The sequence below is a fragment of the Mastigoproctus giganteus genome, chromosome 2 (genome assembly GCF_048544385.1).
Source record: "Mastigoproctus giganteus isolate SK-2022 chromosome 2, ASM4854438v1, whole genome shotgun sequence".
Taxonomy (NCBI): Eukaryota; Metazoa; Arthropoda; class Arachnida; order Uropygi; family Thelyphonidae; genus Mastigoproctus; species Mastigoproctus giganteus.
In genome coordinates this window covers 180,624,549-180,646,666 of record NC_143576.1, presented here as the reverse complement: position 1 = coordinate 180,646,666, position 22,118 = coordinate 180,624,549, and the positions used below count along the sequence as shown (strand labels likewise).

The 22,118-nt window shown below is 35.7% G+C and overlaps 1 protein-coding gene across 1 annotated transcript in view; it reads left to right on the top strand.

Moving 5' to 3' along the window:
• The first annotated feature begins 604 nt into the window (after nt 1-604).
• LOC150089799 (uncharacterized) overlaps nt 605-22,118 on the top strand; it is a 37,592-nt gene continuing 16,078 nt past the window's right edge. The window contains exons 1-3 of the mRNA XM_090368820.1: nt 605-749; nt 9,240-9,298; nt 13,822-13,947. Coding sequence (XP_090224946.1) covers nt 644-749; nt 9,240-9,298; nt 13,822-13,947 — 291 coding nt within the window. The 5' untranslated portion in view covers nt 605-643. The remainder of the gene's footprint in view (nt 750-9,239; nt 9,299-13,821; nt 13,948-22,118) is intronic.

Here is a 22,118-nt window from a genome sequence, read left to right as displayed (position 1 = left end):
TATTTTTAATGTAATACTAGATATATGTTCCATTAACCTTACAACTATAACGATGTCATACGATGCAATACATTGTAACCGGGTGCAAATGACTACGCGTTTAAATAAAATGAAAAATAAGGTCCATCACTCCCTAGTCGAATTTGATGAGCTGCTGGTGTTATGTGGGGTACTTGATATTATTTTCTCGCAAACAGCCAATTAGGCATAGTATATATGGAGCACAGAATATATATTCCGTACCCAACAAACTCGAGTAAAAAGACGGATAACGATCATATAGAAATATATACATATATGACAAAACAACCAACAGATTTTACAACACTGAGAAGATTTCGTAAATGAATACCAATGAGTTATTCCATTTTAAGGAATGTTTTAACTGTGACACACACACACACACACACACACACACACACACACACACACACACACACACACACACACACACACACACCTGATGCATGAATTAGAGAACAATCAAGCGTTTCCAAATAGTTCAAAGTTTCTTTCAGCAGCATCCAATGGTATAAAGGTATAGAGGCGCCTCCGTAGCCAGATGGGCAGGAGCAGCAGTGCGTGTGTTTTTATAAATAGAGAAGGGTAGACACTCGCAAATAAAGTTATTCCTGAAGCCAGAATGAACTCGAAGATGATTTGCTTCTCCGTTCTCTTGTTGGCCTTCGTCGGTGGCATGCACTGCGATGTGTACGAGTTTGTTAGTCAAGGCTGGTGTACATATTGTCGTATGTATAGCTTAAAATCATTTTACTATAATAATAATAATAATAATAATAATAATAATAATAATATAAGCAGTCGTAACTCCCTTTTCATTCATCCAAAGCTTATGTTGTGTAACCAGTGGTTGAGTCTCTGCGATTAATAGTTATTTGAGTAAGTCAATAAAAAGTACAAAAAAACAAATTATGATATTAGGGTAACCCATAAATGATTTCATTTACCTATATATTTATTTTTTCTGCAAATTGTGTGTGTGTTCTCTGGTCGGTTTGCCTGTTTTAGTCGACAAAAAAACAACAACTTTGCATATCTATGATCGAGATGTGGACATATGGACATGTGTATATGTTATGGGCGGCACCTAGAACGTCTGTTCAACTCGGCCTCGTATCTCTGGAAAGAACAGTATCACTACAAATGGGCCAAATATGTGTGTGACGTAGGTTTGTGTGTGTGTGTGTGTGTGTGTGTGTGTGTGTGTGTGTGTGTGTGTGTGTGTGTGTGTGTGTGTGTGTGTGTGTGTGTTCTGTTGTTATGTTCTGGCCACTTGGCTACCCAGAAGCATCAGTCACCTGGACAGATGATTCTGGGACTCGTCCACACTACGGGAGGGTGGGCCAGTTCCAGTAGAGCACATAATGCCTAAAAAGAGACTCTGACCCACGTGATGTTGCCAAAAGGTGGGCCAGATTCCTCCGGAGGCCCATTCCAGAGGAAAAGAAAGGAGTGAGAGAGAGAAAAAAACAAATAAATAAAAAATAATAATAGCAAAAAATAATAAATAAATAAATAAATAAATAATAATAGTAAAAAATATTAAATAAATAATAATAGTAAAAAATATTAAATAAATAATAATAGTAAAAAATAATAAATAAATAATAAAAAAAATAAATAAATAATAATAAAAATAAATAAATAAATAATAATAAAAATAAATAAATAAATAATAATAAAAATAAATAAATAAATAATAGTAATAATAAAATAAACACAACCCGTGGTGGTTAAAAAAAGACGTTTGGATAAAAAAAATAATAATAATAAATAATAAAATAAAATTAATAATCATAAACAAAAAGTAAAAAAAATAAAAAAAACAAAGAGATTCTGGGACTGATAAGATAAAATAAAAAAATAATAAATAAATAATAAAAAAAAAAAACAGACTGGCGCTGGTGAAAAAAAAAAAAAAAGTAGTCTTCAATAAGTATTCTTGTATCCAGAATTGAGTTGTGGAACTGGTAACCTTTAGGATCAGTGCAATGACAATTTATGCAGACTTTACCCATAGAAGAAAATAAATCAGAGAAGCAAACTGTCCCGCTTACACAGTTGGATTTGGTGGATTGTTTTGGTGCACTAATCTGGCGTTGATTCTTTTTCTGCGAGCAAACACCTGGGAGGCAAAGTTCTGAAGAGCTGAGAGATGATTCTTATTATGCAGAAGCATTTCCTCTTTCCCCGGAGAGAGAGAGAGATCTAGAACGTCAGTTCAGAGCTTCACCCTAAGATCGTCATAGATTGCACAGTTAAAGAGCAGGTGACTCCAATCTTCTGTATACATGCAGCTGCAGAGATCGGTGTAATGCAAGCGAAACTGAAAGAGTTTTTGATTGAGAGAGCCATGTCCTGTTATCAGAAATGAAGTTTGCATAGTTAAAGAGCACCAGGTTTTAACCGATTTAGAGAGTAAGAAGGTCACATCAGGCAGGAATTTTCTTGACGTAGCTCCAAATGCGATGCTGACCCATCTGGTCTGCCAGATGCTAATTAGCCCGTTAAAGCATCTGGATTTCTCTTTTTTAGGATCTTCACTTAAATTTAGCTGGATACCAAGTAATTCTGAAGGTATTTGTTTTTTTTTTTTTTTGTGTCGAAAGCAGAGGCCACGATAGATGACAAAGAGATCCAATGGGAGGGAAACCCGCACTGCAGCGGTGGAAACTGTTCTACAGACTCTGAGAATAGAGAGGAGCATGCTCCGCTGGATGGAATTCAGTTTTAACCTCATTTTGGAATTGGTAGCCCGATGAAACCAAGCTCCTGCTGCATAGGTGACTATGGGCAGGAAAACAGCATTATAGTAGCGAAAGAGTGACTTCCTGGAGAGACTCCACTCCGCTCTGGAAATTCGAATAATTGACCCTGTGAACTTTTTGATTTTAGTACTTATGTGAATCAGATGAGGATAGAAGGAAAGCTTATGATCAATAATGACGCCAAGCCCCTTTGTCTCAGTGACTATAGGAAGCCGCTTGCCAAAAGGTTCGACTTGGGGAGACCACCTGAGATCTAATCTGGATTTAAAAAGCATCATTTTTGTTTTCACTGGATTAATTTTAAGTTTGTTAGCCAATGACAGGTGGAAAGGTCAGTTAAAATCCGGTTTGCATTCACCTCCAGCACTGCACGAGAACTGCCTGAGACCACAATTGTCAGGTCATCGGCGAAAGCAAAAAATTTACAATTTTGGAGATAGCGGCCCAGCCTGTCTTGAAGCACAATGTTCCAGATAAGGGGCCCCAGGACTGAACCTTGGAGGCGCCCTCAAAAAATCTTCCTAGAGACTTGGAGGAATTTTGACTTGACAATTATTGAGCGGTCAGAGAAATAGTTTTGAAATAATTTGTATATATGAAAGGAGCATCTGGAAGACCGGAGACGTTCAAGGATGCTGTCCCACCAGACAGTGTCGAAGGCGCCCTATAAACTTTGATTTAGAATTTATAATGTGACAGAAAAAGTCAGACATGGCCACCTTGCAAGAATGACCTAGGGTGAAGCCATATTGATAGGGAGAAAAGAGATTTTGTTGTTGAAACAGAGCTGTTAGTCGAAGAGCCATAAGCAGCTCCAAGATCTTCTCTAGAATAGTAAGCAGCGCAATTGGTCTGTAGGTACGTGGGTTTGAGGCAGGCTTATCTGGCTTTTTGATAAGACAGATGAAAGAAACCTTCCAAACAGAGGGAAAGCTGCCTTCCGTGAGGCATTTATTGAAGAGCAAGAGCAAGTAGAGAGGTCTTAATTTTAACAGCCGGAGAATGAACACATATTCAATCATATCCATTCCTGGACACTTCTTCACATTGATCTTCTTGATCACCGAGGTAAGTTCCTCTAGAGTAAATGGCTCGGTACGTTCTTCAATGGTGTACTTGTTATTTGTCTCCCGAATTGCCATATGCTCTGGAGAATCTTCAGAAGGATTATCCATAGGAAATAAGTTGTCAAGAATTTGGTTTATAGAGTCTGTCCAGCCAGAGGTTTCATGAGTCTCAGTTCTAACAGTACCAAGGACATCAGAGGTAAATGTTCTCTCCCGAGCTTTCTTGTACATGAGGCCCATGGGTTTTTGCTGTTGGTTTCTTTTACAAAGGTGGTCCAGGTTTCTCTTTTTCTCGTTGCAATTGCTTTACTGAAGGCATTTTTTTTTTGCAATGTAGTCATTATATAACGGCATAACGTCGTCATTATATAATAGCATAACGTCGTCAACAGGCCAGTTGCGCCGACCGGGCTAGCCGAGTGGGTAAAGTACCTGCCCGGCAACCCAAAGGTCGCGGGTTCGATTCTCTCCTCGGGCTTGGATCAAAGTACTGCAAAAACCTTGTGATATGGCCACAGAAGCCGATGCGCCAACAACTACCAAATCAAAAAAAAAAAAAAAAAAGGCCAGTTGCGGTGTCGCTGATATAATCGTCGAGCGCGGTGAACTGATTTGCGAAGAGTAGTAAGGTCCTAGGACCACCAGGAGCGGATGGTCTTCTTTGCTGATTTAGAGGAGTCTTTTTAAAGAGATTGTTGAATAAGTGCATTTATTAACTGAAAGCAGTTTTCACCGAAAGGCAACAATCCACCTCAGACATGAATATTCCCGTTAATCTCTTTTTGTTTTTTTAGAATATCTGTTTGCCATGCGGTTTGCATCTTGCAATAAATCACACCATTCTGATATCTCGCAATAATGAAAAATTAAAAGTATATAAAAGTATGCTGGTGCTATTTAGATGTATTATTCATCTGCTATGATGGTTAGTAAGAGAATTGGTAGAATCGCCGTCTTCTCATATCAGGGGGAAAAGACCCGAGTTCGAATCCCGTCAATAAGTCTATGAATATCTTTTTCACGACATGGCTGAGTTAGTCAGTCTCCGGCGAGGCTAAACTCGACCCTTTCGTCCAAAGCGGCGAACGGTAAGTCCACTACAGAACACACGCAATTTACAGATATATTATATACGACGAAATGTGGCCTAAGTTGCTGATGCATCTAAACCGTACAACCAATCGATACACTATAATTTGTGCTTCACTTATATCATACAGTTCTACATGCACTCTCACACACGCTGTTGTTTAGAATAAGCACAGCTGAATCAGACATTTTTTGATGTAAATCACGAGGCACTGCGCACAAAGTACCCAAGACTAAAATCAGAAAGATCGACTAGTGAAATTTGCTTTTAGTCATTGAGCAGGTGATTTTTGGAAAAAAATGACCATCACCTTTTGTAGAAGATGATCGCTTGAATAAACTTACATATAATATACACATATGCTTTGTATTAATAATAATTAGTTGCAGTGAAAAGTAACGGGGAAAAAAGGAATGATAAGTTAAAATATTGGGATGTTTTATGGACCCGCGTTACTACTAGTACTATCAGAAATACCCAACCATAAAGGAATGTTGAAAAGTAGATTACAGTATGAGTGGAGAAATGCTGAACTGTCAGATGGAGTTACAATGGAAAACATTGAATGAGTACCACAGAAATAAAAGTAGATAAAAAAATTAAATAACATACTACAAACAGCAATTAATGCTATATCTTAACTTCTTCATCAAGGGTCAGCAGCCAAAAAAAAAAAAAAAAAAAAAAAAAAAAAAAGCAGAACGATTTATTGCTGTATTTACTTTGAGGTTCATGGTTCAAGCCCGTGACTACTAAATACGAGTAACGATTGTATTCATGATTTACTGTAAATTCCTCTGACCTGGTTGATGGTCATGCCGGAGTATAAAAAGAAATTTGTTTCTTGTCAGTCCTAATATTACAGTTCTTGTGAAGTTTTATTCTTGGCTCATTCGCGAAAAATCTCCATTATCTTTATTTCTCATATATATAATTATATTAAAACGCGAACATAAATAATGGGCATAGCTATGATAGTGTACCAGTATCAACAGAACATTCGTTCACATTTATTCAAATATAAATAATATTCTGTACCATTATAATATTCTGTACCATTTTATTTTTTTATTATTATTATTTTATTTATTTTATTTTATTTAATTTTTTATTATTTTTATTATATATATATATATATATATATATATATATATATTTATTATTATTATTTTATTTTATTTTATTATTATTTTTTAAAAAATTTTTATAATATATATATAATGTTATTTTTTATTTATTTATTTTATTTTTTTTTATAATATATATATATATATATATGTAATGTTATTTTTTTTTATTTATTTATTTTTTAAGCTCTGGATTGGGCCCCCAGAGGATTTTTTTTTTTTTTTTTTTTTTTGTTGTCTCATAACCTGAGAGACCTTATATGTCCCATCTACTGGAACTGGCCCACCTTCCCTTGGTGTGGACGAGTATCTAGAAGCAGCCTTCCTGGTGATACTGCTTCTCGCTAGCCAAGAGGTCAGCATAACACAACAACATAACATGCATTAAACTACACGAACATTGCACTATTACACGGTGGCCTGTTTTCAGAGTCTGTTCAACGTACAAAGAAACGAGGTGGATTTGAACGGACGTTCTAGGAGCCACCCTACCTATACGCACACATGTCCACATGTACCATTATAAGAGTCTGCACATGTAGCGTAGTGATATCGTCAATGCCCTCCCCTCACCGGGTGGAAAAGACCAAAGTTAGAATTCTATCGAGTCAGCAGTATTTCAGTGAACAAACGAACGATTTAAGGTTATCAGCGTATTTAAGATTTTCTGATAAGAATGAGTCGAGTGCTGATTGAAATTGCTTCTGGTGTGGCTCTAGAAGCTAGATAACAGTTGCACTTAATATCGTTTATGTATCCTACTGGTCATAAACGAAAAACCGTTATATCCTCTTAATGTGAATTATTCTTGCATAAAATAAACCATTTTTAACGCGGTTTTTGATATGGTAAATAATATAAGCCTTCGGTGTATTTCTTATTCTTTTTTAATCTTAAATTTAAAGAAAAATAGTTTCGTGTCCTGTTTTCCAATTAGTTAAATTTAATTCTCCTTGCCACGTGAACCATGGCGGGCAACTTTACTTCACAAATAAGATTATTTGTTAAAAAATTTTGTTTCGGTTAATTGATTGAAACTTATATTGCAATGGCGTTTTATATGAGCTATTGGGGGGGGGGTGGAGATCTGAGATCTTAAGGACTGCGCCTTTTATATAGGGCTTATTACGTTGTATTTGTTTCATTGAATTTCCCTCCTTAACCGGTAACCCCCCCCCCCAACACAGTTATAGCTTTATCTGTGTGCTTTGTGGCTTTGTTTAGGACCTGGTCTCGTATACCCTCAACATAAGAGAGAGAGAAGGGTAAGCCGTCTTCCCCTTATGCTGCAGTTTGGACCTGTTGCGTTGTGTAACTAGGGAGGAATTTAATGAAATTACCTTCCTTCCCTAGCGCAATAACATTAATTGAACTTAATCAACCCAGGTGATTACTGATTTGATCTGGAGTTCAGCAACGAGGCAAAATTGAAAACAAAAACAATCATTTATTATTTATATAAAACACATTACAAAAGAAAGAGATACACATACATACATCACTCTCGTTCCCATAATATTTTCTCCTATGATTAATTAGCGATATTGAATTAAGGTTAATACATTTTCATCTATACCAGTTTAACATTACAATGATTCCTTCAGGTTACACCCCTTATACATAGGGTCATACAGTTAATATAACAATATATAGTATCGTAATACGTGTATAGGTATATATGTGGCTATCGCTCTTGATAAATATCAACAACACCTTCTCCATTTGCTCCTCCTTTTATTATTTAAAATAGTTAATATTTAAAACATTTAATATTTAGAATACATACATTGGATTATCAAAACATATGTTAATCAGCTAATATTCATGGTACCTGAATATTAGCTGATTAACATACTGTACCGTGACATATAATAAATCTCATGTATAACATACATAAAAACATTGAAAGAAATCGTTTAGAAAGGAAACATCTTTTAAAACTGTGTCATTCTGATATTCCATTTACACATTCTATCCTTCTTATACACATATTATGAAACAATTCAGCTTACCTTTTCCTTTATCTTCTCCTTTGTTTCTTGAGCTTCCTCCTTCTAGGGCGTTTCCCTCTGCTTGTTTCTACTGTCTGGAACTACTTGCTTACTTCAATAACGACTGGCACTGCACTATACTTTACTAGTACTCGCACTACAACCAATAATCGCGACTCTCCTAATTTTCTATCCCAGTCGAACTATTTTCTACTACTTCTCTCTTATTCTCCTCCTTCTAATTATTCTCCGTCTGTCTCTCCTCCTTTTATATGAGGCTCAAATCCCTTTTGTGTTTCTTTCCACTGCTTGTCTCATTGGATGTTCTAGTTTCCAAGGCCAAAATCTCATATGGTCCGAGTATCATGTCATGGTCAAAGAATCTGTTGACTCATCTTCTAAACCTCTTAACGAGCAACGAACCCTAGGTACGTCATGATTTTCTATGGTCGCTAAGGAGGCGCTGATGTCGCGGATGCTACTCTTGACCATATTTGGGCAAGCGAGATTGTTATCCAATATCAAGATTATTCAGAAAGAGCTCAAGGTATTTTGCTGTTTATGCAGGAAGCGACTATGCTTCCCCTGCTGTAGTATCATCTCATACTTGCGAAGCGCTTGTATGTTTACAAGGGAAGACAGTTTCCCTTGACCTTTTCTGACCTTACAACGGAAGTCTACGGCTGTATTGTATATGGATTCTCCTAAGCTAGTTACGAGTGGGCCGGCTTTCTTAAGATTTTTAATATTTTAATTCTAATTTTGAATAATATTTGCTTGATTCTACTGGTTTCCGTCTTTGTTGATGGTATTAATAATTTTCTGAATTTCAACACAATCAAAATAGATATCAGTAATTAGGGAAACCAGACTAATACTGATTTTACCAATTAATAAAGATTTGATTTATTCGAAAAGAGAAAGGTGGGATTCATACCACTCGTAACAGAGCAGATATTTGGCTGCTGTGAACAGAAACTTATTGTGTAGTTCTTAGATCAATATTAAAGAGAATGAAAGAAATTAAATTTTATTTGAAATTTTATAAAATATTTTCAATTTTTCTGTACGAAGTTCAAAAAATTGTTTTTACAGCGATATCTATAATTAAATTATAAAATTTCGCACAGTAATTAATGAGGATTTTGTAATGCATTTCCTACTTTATTTTCTAGTGACGTCTGAAGAATATGTGAAAGAATCTTTTATACGCTTAGAGAAGGATTTTAACAATGTAAGAATATTGTTAATAACCATTATTGAAATATTTTCTTAGGGTTAAATTATATTCCTTCTATTTTGGAGACAGTCCGAAACACTATTTATTACTACTATTTATTATTATTATCTCTTTTCAAAAACAAAGTGAAGGAGGAGTAGGAGGGTAGGGGAAGAGAAAGTAAGGCAGGAACCTGAGTGATGTCGATTGAATAGATGGACTAGAATAAGTTACAACCCAAGGTGATCGATACTGAGACAGTGAATGGAATTTTCTGCATTATTATTATTTTCTTAATCATACTTATTATTTTATTTATTTTTGGCTTATTCAGAAAACGTTCACTGCCCTACATCACTTGATGTTAATGATTCCAATACCAATAACTGTGAACAACATTTTTATGAAAAACACATGCAAGCAGTAAGCCATATTGGGATAGCAAATTACTAGAAAAATGTAGTATTTTCCATCAGAAGCACCAAATCCATTAAAGGATGGCTAAAAAAATAAATAACTCTGGTAAAGATATGCGCATAAAGAAAAGAAACACAGTTGCTGACTATTAATACTATGAACACCAAAAAGAAAACGGCAAACAAAAAGTATAGCTGTTAAATGGAAAAAAAGGGAAAAGAAATTGAAGAATATGCCGAGAGAAATAGAACAGCACAAAATTTCTTTTAAAATAATTGTAGACAATTTCTTTTTAAAAATTTTCTTCCTTTAAACTTATTGTACAAAATAACATTGAAAAATAAACTGTTCGGAAGAAATACTTAAGAAAATCCCGAAAATTGAAAACCCGTTAGTGAAGGACACTAACAGAAACATTTCGAAACCTACAAAGACGTTTTTAGGTACAATTTTATTTTAAACATTTAATCTTTTTTTATATTTGGACATTCAAAAGTGTATCCAGTTGAGATGGGTGGACAGTGCACTGTTGAGTCACTTTGGAGTGACGTAAGCACTGGGAAAGCAAAAATAAGAGTAGGAGTGTGTTAATGGCCTAATGACTGGAATGAGAACAATTAACAATCGTACAGAGAAATAGAGAGGCCAATAAATCAGAGTGTCTTATAATGGAGGATTTTAACTTCCCAGATATTGACGGGAACTTGTGGGTCGATCACTCACACTCTAGTACGACTTTTGCGGATTTATTGGAAGACTGTTTTCTGCAGCAGCATTTTGGAGGGGGCAACTAGAGATGGCAATACTCTCGATCTGGTTAACAGCAGTGATTATCTGTTTATTAAGAATTTGCAGATTAAGGAACCACTAGCTGACAGTGATCACAATGTGCTGATGTGGGATTTACTTAAAGATATAATTATCATCAGGCGGAAAAGTAAAGGTGACTACATTGGTCTCTGACAGCTTTTAAAATTCTGTACAGTGAGACCAACTGATGTGTTACCAACAGAAAATTCTAAGTGGGCAGCATTCAAGGAATTAATAGTGGAAACTACTAAACGTTTCATACCAATTAAGAAATATTTTTCAAGGTTGAGGTCTAAATTGTGTCAATTGAACTAAGGAAACTTGGCAGTGAAGAAAAATGCATGGGATGCTTATAAATTATCAAGCGACTCAAAATTACGAGAAATTTAGAAAAAGGATGATAAGAAAAACAGCAATGACATCTTTACTTATATAAATTCTAAAAGAATTGAAGAATTGAAGATGCCAGAAGGATACAAAATTGTAGCAGGGTGCTTAATGATTTTGTAATAACTGAGTGCAAATTGGAGGAGAAACGATTGAAGTTAAACATAAGAAATGCACCTGGGGTGGATGGGATATATCCACTTATATGAAAGGAGGTGGAAAAGAATCTAAGCAAACCCTTAGCCATAATTATGAGAGTATCATTGGACTCAGGGAAGGTCCCCATGGACTGCAGATGTGCAAATGTATCCCTAATTCACAAAGGGGTATCGAAGGGTGACATTAATAATTACAGACCAGTTAGTTTAACTACTGTTCTGGGTAAAATAATGGAGTCACTGGTTAAAAATGCATTGCACGATCATCTAGCAAGACGGCAGCAATAATTCAGACAGAGCTTGTGTTTGTTAAGGGAAAGTCATGTCGGACAACTTTTATTGGATATTATGATCTGGATACAAAGGAACTGGATGAAAATAATTTTCGTATCATATACTTGGAGTTCAGAAAAGCTTTTGACACTGTTGCGCATGTAAGACAACTTTGCAAATTGGAGCAGAACAGTATTAAGGGTAAGTTGCTACAATGGATAAAAGGATGGTTGAGTGGGAGAAAACAGAGGGTGGTAATGAATGGGCGCACCCTTTCGTGGATTAATGTTATCAATGCAGTTTCGCACGATTCGGTGTTGGGACCACTGGTGTTTTGTATATGTATTAATGATATTAAAGAAGGTATATCAGGCTTAATGTCAAAGTTTGAAGATGATACAAAGGATGGCAGGGTTGTTAATGTCAGTAATGGCAGTTCGCTACTGCAACATGATCTAGAAAATTTGGGAAGATGGGCTGAGAAGTGACAACTGAAGTTTAACTTTTACAAATGCAAAGTACTTCATATGGGTGGAAGTAATCCCAGAGGAACGTACCAAGTGTGTGGTACTACACTTCAGGTGGTAGAAAATGAAAAAGACCTAGGAGTAATTGTGCAGACAGATATGAAATTTTCTAAACAATGCAGACAGGATGCAAGAGCAGGTCATGGGGTTTTCTCAATGATATACAGGAATTTTGTTAGCAGGAAAAAGGTGGTGAATGTCCATCTGTATAAGGCAATGGTCAGACCACACCTTGAGTACTGCGTACAGGTCTAGAGAAGTCATTTTAGGAAGGATGTAGATTTGCTTGAGCGTGTACAGGGGGAAACAAGATTGGTGAGGGAGAATAAAAGGGTCCTCTTACCAAGAGAGGCTTAATTTCTGCAAATTGCAGCGGGTGTAGACTAATCACCTGCTAGCTGATCTGACTGTGGGGTATAAGGCCTTGAATGGGTTGAGCACGCTGAATTCTGATGGGATTCTTCCACTTGTTGAGATTACGAACCTAAGGGGCATAAATTCAAAATGAGGATAGCGACTGTAGAATAGATGTGCTGAAATTTGCCTTTAGTCATCGGATGTTTTATTGTTGGAACAAACTTCCATCTCTCGTTGTGGAAGTTTCTCAGATTGGGTTGATGTAAAAAGTGGAGTTTCCAAGGATCAGTATTAGGACCACTGTCGTTTTTAATTTTCATAAACGACATCGATGAAGGGATAGAGGGCGTGATGTCTACATTTGCAGATGATGTTAAAATTGGTAGAGTAGTTAATGATCACTGTCAAGCTGAGCTTCTTAAGAGAGACCTAGATAGACTTCAGGAATAGTCAGAAAAATGGCGGCTATGCTTTAATCCAACAAAGTGTAAGGTATTACACCTGGGAAACAATAATCCCAAAATAACCTATTCATTTGGTAGATTTCAAATAAACCGAGTACTGGAGGAAAGGGACTTGGGTGTTACGTTACGGAGAGACATGAAATTCTCTGAGCATTGTAAACAGGTTGCGAGGAAGGCCCATGGTGTCTTACCAATGATTTATCGAACATTTCCAAGTAGAGATAGGGACGTGATAATCCCATTATATAAGGCTTTTGTCAGACCACACTTGGAATACTGTGTTCAAGTATGAAGACTGCACCTAAAGAAAGACATCGAGCTTCTTGAAAGGGTGCAAAGACGGGTAACTCGCCTGGTAAGATCGGCAAAAGGGCGTCCTTATGAAGAAAGACTTTGAATATGTGGGTTTGCAAAGTTTGGAAACTAGACACCTTAGAGGAGATTTGATTGGGGTGTTTAAGGCTCTTAGAGGCATCAGTAAAATGAATGAGGACGAAATTTTCAAGATTATAAATGATGCTAGAACTAGGGGACATAAATTCAAGTTACGGTTGAAAATGTTTAGATTGGACTGCAGGAAGATTGATTTTATCCAGCGAGTTGTGAAATATTGGAATAAGTTGCCTACATGGGTGGTAGACGCTGACAGTTCCGGGAAATTCAAAGGTCATCTGGATAGTACCTGCGGGTATGGGAAGTGCATAGGATGATAGGTTTATTTACCTTTTCTTTTTTTAATTATTATTATCATTATTTTTTTATCATTGTTTTATTCGTTTTTTTTTTTTTTTTTGGTTGGTGCAGCATTAGCCGTAGGCTTTCTTGCACCATGCGGCCATTATTAATACTAATACTAAGTTGATAGGATAAATAAATTTAAGGAGGCTCTGGAAAAATTTTAAAGTGAATGGTTTTGTGAATTTTATTTTATTTTTCTTGGCCGATGCTACATAAGGTCATAAGCTTGCTTTCTTTCATCAGATGCCACGATTACGATTACTATCACTATTATTACTATTTATTTCATACTTTTTTCGTGCTATATATTATCTTGACGAAATATTACTAATTTTCGTAATAACGAATTTAGGATAGCAAAGCCTTTTTATGTTTTCTGATATGGGAAATTAATTTTCTATTTAAAGGTAATCACAGACTTCAGAAAGTGCATACAAAAGAGTGAACAGGGCAGTTACCCAACCATAGAGGAAACTATTGAATTCGTGTGTACAGATAGATTTGAAGGTTGCGAATGCAGTGCTCTGTCTGAGGTATGAACTTCACTTAAAAGCAAAATATAATTGACACTATTAATTAATTTGCATTAATTACGTGATTAATTCAGGAATATTATAAGTTTTCTGTAAATATTCCGACTGCCTCTGCTTTGACAGTTGCATTGTAACCTTTATTTTTGATGTGTTAACTTATATTGTATTTGAACTGCTAATTTAATTCATTCAGATTTTTTAGTATATGTCTTTTTCGTTTTATTTATTTATTTTTTTTTAGTTAAAGAATTTTGTCAAATTTTGTTTTATCCCGTAACCAAACTGCCGTAATGGGTGTTTCTAAGGATGTCCAACCTTTTCCCGTACAGGGGCCATTTCAAAGTTAGATTTGTTTAGCGGTCCGCATTAAGTGCAAAACAAGTTTCTATTTTCATGTATTACGATTTTTTGTTTTTAGCACATATATAAAAGATGCAAATTTCCAACAATTTCATAGAAATTTTTTTTTAAGATTTTATAATTATAAAAATATGACTTCTTTTTTTAATAGCTTACTTTTAATTTTAACTATATAATATCGGTGTAAATACACCATAGTTAACCCATATATTTGAGCTACGATTGTAGCGTAGAAGGCATCGTTTTAAATGTATCTCATAATGTGGTTGCCTTCACAACAAGATAGCTACTATTGAATTACTTCAAATAAATAACGCTTCTCTAGTAGAGAAGACTACTGTTATTTATTTTCAGCAGTACCACCACCCAGACGATCGTTTCGAAGCTTTTTGGCTTCGTCATCAGTGGGCGGGCAGGTACCCAGGTAATCCAACAAGCCATCTCAGTTGCGAAGTTATATCCACATTATGAGAGATGCCAGAAGGGTGTGGTGGTAATGTATTTGGAAAATTAAATGCACTAGGCATAATCCTTATGGGTTTTGATAATTAACTATATAATATCGGTGTAAATACACCATAGTTAACCCATATATTTGAGCTACGATTGTAGCGTAGAAGGCATCGTTTTAAATGTATCTCATAATGTGGTTGCCTTCACAACAAGATAGCTACTATTGAATTACTTCAAATAAATAACGCTTCTCTAGTAGAGAAGACTACTGTTATTTATTTTCAGCAGTACCACCACCCAGACGATCGTTTCGAAGCTTTTTGGGTTTCGTCATCAGTGGGCGGGCAGGTACCCAGGTAATCCAACAAGCCATCATTATTTGAAGTAATTCAATAGTAGCTATCTTGTTGTGAAGGCAACCACATTATGAGATACATTTAAAACGATGCCTCTACGCTACAATCGTAGCTCAAATATATGGGTTAACTATGGTGTATTTACACCGATATTATATAGTTAATTATCAAAACCCATAAGGATTATGCCTAGTGCATTTAATTTTCCAAATACATTACCACCACACCCTTCTGGCATCTCTCATAATGTGGATATAACTTCGCAACTGAGATGGCTTGTTGGATTACCTGGGTACCTGCCCGCCCACTGATGACGAAGCCAAAAAGCTTCGAAACGATCGTCTGGGTGGTGGTACTGCTGAAAATAAATAACAGTAGTCTTCTCTACTAGAGAAGCGTTATTTATTTGAAGTAATTCAATAGTAGCTATCTTGTTGTGAAGGCAACCACATTATGAGATACATTTAAAACGATGCCTTCTACGCTACAATCGTAGCTCAAATATATGGGTTAACTATGGTGTATTTACACCGATATTATATAGTTAATTATCAAAACCCATAAGGATTATGCCTAGTGCATTTAATTTTCCAAATTTTAATTTTAAATACTTTCATTAGAATATTTACAACACATTATATTTACATTATATTTATTTATTGACCTTACAATAGTAAGGTCAATAAACAAATATAATGTTACACGTAAATGTAAAAATATTAAAAATTTTGGTGATTACAATTCATAATATTTACTGAACAAAATGTAACATTTCATGAGATCATTGAGGCTGGATAATTTAAAAAAAAAAATGTTCAAAATTTGATTGAAAATTTGTGACGCCCATTCACAATACGGAATTAAGGTGATCAACTGTTATTCTGTTTATTTAAAAAAAAAAATATATATATATATTTGATTTCATGCGTAAAAAAAAATTTCCTTGCAAATATACGTTGATCCGAACAAAGTAGCAATTTTAATGACATTTTTTTTTCAGCCCTCCATTGCAGACCACTGCTTCAATCACTGGCTACCAATTTCAAACTCAAGGACACCCTTATCAAAATACAGAAAGCCTTCAATGACAGGACACAGTTTTATGTTATTATTGTTTTTTTTTATATTAAAACGGCCTGTAACAAAATAAAAATAACAGTTCTAGTCACCATTCTCCAGCATTATTTGAACACTACAGGAAATTCTCTCAGCATAATTAAATCAATCCTGCAGCACAAACATCTCATCATCTCACATCCTAGCTTCAGGACAACGAGCAATACTAACATGGGTATCCCACAAGGAGGAGGGGAATCGTGTAATCATCTTTATTTGCTGTAATTGTAGAGTTCTTCCTGCCATCCGAGACTAATTTCCAATCATGATCAGAAATTTTACATTACATCTAACAAAAATCGAATGCTTTCCACTACTCGGTAGGCAAATTAAAAAAAAACTATTAACTTGAATAATGTCTGACCTCGATTGGTTTACAGATTGACCAAGAAAAGACAGCCCAAATGTCATTCACTTGGAAGAAGACACACACTAATATCAACGTTGCCATCAATGATCATTGATTAAAAAAATTAAAAGGCACAAGGATCAGGGGTTAGTATAAGATGAGGGTCTGACATTCCAAGCACACCTCCTGAACACAAAAATATATTCTGCTATGTGGGAAATTCGCCTGGGACTTATGGGGATACACCATGCTGAATTGGTTAAGGATTACATCCTTTGATGTCTCTACCCCATTCCTTTTTATGCAACAAATATTTGGTCACCGGCCCCTGTTACATACTTCAACAAGTTCCTCAGCCTAGAATACTGGCTCCTGAAATGACTTAACTAGCAGACTGGCAATTAGTACACCATTTCTAGGGCAACAAGGACACCATTTCTAGGTTAATTAGCACACCATTTCAAGGGCAATATGTACACCATGGAAACAACAAATTGTGGCAGCTAAACTTTTGCACTGCTCAGACTAATCACAGTACCACTTGGCAACCCTTATACCAATGACCTAATAAAAACTCCCAGAATTGCCGGATGAAGTCAAGTGGACAGTCCAGCTACGTATTAGTTTCAGCAATCTCAAAGGTCTGAGACGCAAGTTCCCAGGAAACACGATTGACTTGATTAACAGTCTAAACATCGATATTGATAAATTCTGCCGGCAGCATACTTACAGATGCCAGAAGCTAATGACACATACACAAATCTACAGTTTTGGACTGCTTCAACCAAGAAAATATCATTTTCTACATATTTTTCACGTTTTTGTCCAGCACGTTTGATCAAATATCATTTTGCTTAATTTGGGGTACCACGGTATTCCACAATTTTCAAGTATGTAATTAAATAATTATGTAAATACTGTTACTTTCATGATAGGGACAAATCTTCTAGAGCAGAGAAAAAAAAAAACAGATATTAATATCAGTAATTTTCATTTATTAGAGGAAAATCTTGAGATGATAGAGCCTTACGAAATTCAAGCAGTTTACTTTCGCAGTCCATATATTTATTTTTGAACCATGTTTCGGTTTGAAGATTAATAATTTCAAGTTGCAACCTGGGATCGTAGTTTTCTGCCATAATAGTAGTAAACAAATCCTTAAGCAAGCTTTTGTATTTTGTATTAAGTCAGAAAATCAAATTTCAAACTCATGAGAAAGTAATTGTAATAACGATGGGCAACGATTCTTCAGAAACATGTGTCTCCCTTTTAGCTCGGTACAAGAATAAAAGTGAACTAAATTGCCTTGCTCAATTTGGGATTTAAATAATAACAATTTATCCTGAAATTATTTGTATATCATCATACAAATCAGTGTCCAGTTTTCCTTTTCCTTGTAGTTTAAAATTAAAAGCATTTAAATAACTAGAAATGTCTTTAAGAATTGCAAGATCAAACAAGCACTCCATATTTGATAGTTGCTTTATTGTTTTGGTTTCCTCTTTTCTCTCATAAATATATCAACCTCATGATGAAGTTTAAAGAAACGAGTTATAGCATTTTGCCATCTCACTGCACTATGTAAAATTACATCTTCGTATTCTGCTTCGATTTCGGAAAGAAACTGTTGAAAAATACGGTGATAAAGACCGTGCGCTGTTATAAAATTTGCGGTTGAAATAACCACATACGTAACCTTTTGGAAAATGAATACTTTCCCAGAGCTTCTAAAGGCAGAATGCCTTTAATTCCAATAAGAGGTTCAGCTCTGATATCTATTATTTTCTTGGTTATGCTATCCATAATGCGGTTAGCTGTGAATCCTGCCAGGATTTTAATATTTAATCTAACTTTTCAAAAGATTGGCAAAAATCTTCAAAATTAATTTCGCTTATAGTTGTTCCATGCATACTCTGTAGATCAGCCAAGTCTTCAACTATACAAATTTATCATTAATTCCACTTATGAAAATATGAAGTTGAACCGTGTCATTTAAAACAATGCTGTCATCCAGTGTCACCCCAAACTATTTCCTTTATTTTATGTTTTCCAAAAGTAGCTCAAAGAAATTCTTTCGTACAGTGTTAATATTAGCTTTATGCATTAATTGAGGCATATGATGCAAGAAAGCAAGCTAACAGAGATATAATAAAAAAAAAAAATCATATTCCATCAATCCATTCAAATTTTTCCATCAATCCATTCATTAGGTCAAATGTTTGTCTAGTTCTGCCTTTAATTTATATAAACTATCAAACTTCAGAACAGCAATGGAAATCTGTTCCAGCAATCAATTACCTCTGGCTAACGTCAAATTTCCGCAAGCCCATTCTACAACTGTATTTTCCTCAAATTGAATCTATATCCCCCAACCCCCAGTTGGTAATCTTAGCAAGGGAAACAATATCATCAGCATTAAGCTGGCACAAACCATTCAAGGACTTATAACCCCGATAAAATCACCTCGCAAGTGGTCTTATTGGGGTGTATTTACTCGTTCTAACAACTTTAAATCCTTCCTAAAATTAGATTTACAGATCTGTACGCAGTACTCAAGGGGTGGCCTGACCATTGCCCGACCGGGCTAGCCGAGTGGGTAAAGTACCTGCCCGGCAACCCAAAGGTCGCGGGTTCGATTCTCGCCTCTGGCTTGGATCAAAGTGCTGCAAAAACCTTGGGAGGTGCAATATGGCCACAGAAGCCGATGCGCCAACAACTGCCAAATCAAAAAAAAAAAAAAAAAAAATCTGACCATTGCCTCATAAAAAGTGATAATCACGTGTTTATTGCTCCTGGGGTTATTGCTACCCATATTCAGTACTTTTATGTGTCAAAATTAAACATTACTTGCCATTTCTCAGCCAATCAGCACAACTTTTCTAGATCTTGTCAGTAGCATACTGTCTTTACTGTCATTAATAAACCTTGTAACCTTTGTTTCAAATGCAAATTTGCACATTAAGCCTGATATACCTTCATCAATATCACTGATAAATACATGAAATAACAATGGGCCCAGCACTGAACCCTGGGGGACTGCACTATAACATTAGTCCACGATGAGCAGTTTCCATTGATTTGATTACCACGCTTTGTCTTTTTCCCACTCAACGTTTACTTTATCCATTGTAGCAATTTGTCCTTAACGCCATACTGTTCCAATTTGTAAAACTGCCATGTCTTCAATGTCCAACAGTACCAAAAAAAAAGCTATCCTAAAATCTAAGTATATAATAGGAAAACGTTTTTTGCATCCAGTACATTTGTGACAACACCATAGAATCCAGTCAAACTGGTAAGAAAAAAAACCTTCCATTAACAAACCAATGCTCTGTCTAAACTATCACTGCAGTCTTGTGTAGATGATCCTGTAATGCTTCTTTAAACAGTGGTGACTCCATATTTTTTTACCATAACAAAAGTTAAACTAACAGGTCTATAATTGCTTCTGTCACCATTTTATTCCTTTTCTAAATCGCGGATACATTTGTGCATCTCCTGTCCCTGGAGTTCTCCTTTGAATCCAAGAATGCTGTCGTAATTACGCCTACGGGTTTGGTTACTTCCCTAGCTGCCCTCTTTCATATAACTGGGAAGATTCCATTCACCGTAGGCGCCTTTCTCGCGTTTAACTTCAACAATTTCTCCTACACTTTGCTCTATATTATTACAAAATAATTTAGCTCTCTATTAGAGTTTAATAAGCTTCTGTCATCCCCTTCTCTACACTCTTCCTCATATATGAATGTAGATGCAAAATGCTTATTCAGTTTGTCAATATCTGAGCACGATCAGCAACAGTCGAATCATCGATATCAAGTGTACCAACCTTATTCATCCCTTGATTCTAAAGACTTTTTTGTTTTTCTTTGCATCCTTTACCAAAGATTTTCACCTATCCTTTTTGCATAATATTTTCCTTCTCACCCTGACAATAAAGTCACCGACAATAGCTAGCTCCTGTGGGACCAGGAGCCATTCTGCCTTAGAGATCGTCACTTTGATGACTGATGCAAAGCAGTGAGGTCTAGTATTGAGTTGGGCAACTAAGAGCTTGATGGGCCACCTAATTTTAATTCCTTCTAGGGCCTCTACCCTATTCTTCAAACTATCATAGATACCCATCAGAATGCCGAGCTGGCAACTAATTTCTTGACACTGCTTGCACCTTGCACACACACACAAAGACTTTATATTAAGTGTATAAAGACTTGAATGGTTTGAGCATGCTCAATGCTGATGGGATTCTTCCTCTCGCTCAGAATAATCACCTGAGAGGGCATAAATTCAAATTGAGGAAAGACAGATGTAGGATAGACGTGCGGAAATTTGCATTTAGCCAGCGGGTCGTTGGTTGGTGGAACAGACTTCCATCCCTTGTCGTGGAAGTTGATAGCCTAAATAAGTTTAAGGCTCAGCTGGAGAGGTATTTTGAACGAACAGAGGGGTGAAGTGGAAGTGTTTTTTTTTTTTTTTTTTTTCGGCTGATGCTGCATAAGCTTGCTTTCTTGCATCAAATGCCTCTACTAATGCTAATGCTAAGACATCCTCCTTTGCTGGATCATGTCCTGTTTCAGAAAAAAAGCAGAAACATTTCACAAGTTGCAATTTTGTTTTAATCCCGAAACCACAGCACTCACGGTTCTTTGTGTCAGTTGCTTTGCTGCTCTGTTCTTGGGCGTTATTTTCGTTTGAATACCATTAATTGATTAACAAATTAATGGTTTGAATACCTTTAATTGATTAACAAATTTATGGTTTGAATACCTTTAATTGATTAACAAATTCTCAATTAATTAAGTAAATTTAATATGATAATTAAATTTACTTAACTAATTGAGAATTTTACACTAATCTAATAGATACCCAGATACAGTGATATGCATTACGCTATCTAATTTTACCCTATACCTGTTACCCTCTCTCTCGCTTCAGGTTTGTGTGAGTGCTTTGCTTACTTACTTAAGCTTTCCCGTTTCTCCGTACTTTTTTTGCCTACGCGAGCTCTAAGGTGTGGCTGTAACAGAAGTAGCCAGACTAGGTATAACTCATACTTTTATTGCTTAGTGCAGTTTGGGTCGTTTTTACCTTTTTCATTTGGTTGGTTATCTTATTATACTTAACATATTCGCCGTAACCTATTTGCCTATATGGTATCTAGTTCTGCTTTCGTCTAGTGGATTTCAATAGGACAAGCCTCGTATACCCTCAGAATAAGGAGGGTGAAGATTACTTCCTCTCTCCATCCTGCAGTTTCGGCTTTTGCATTGTGATTATCATCGGGTAATTATGTAATTAATTACTCAAAGCCGCAGTTAACTTCAAATCATTGCAAGCTCTACTGTTTTAGTGATTGAATGTGAGGTTTTGGCAGAGAAAAGAAACTTCTATAATACGAAACATAACAATGTTTAATACAAGAGAAAACTTACAAGAGGGAATTTACACACTTCACTCAAAAGATATATTATGACATTTCATGTTCATCAAAATAGTCCAACAATTATAAGATCGAACTTTTAACTTTTAAGGTTTTA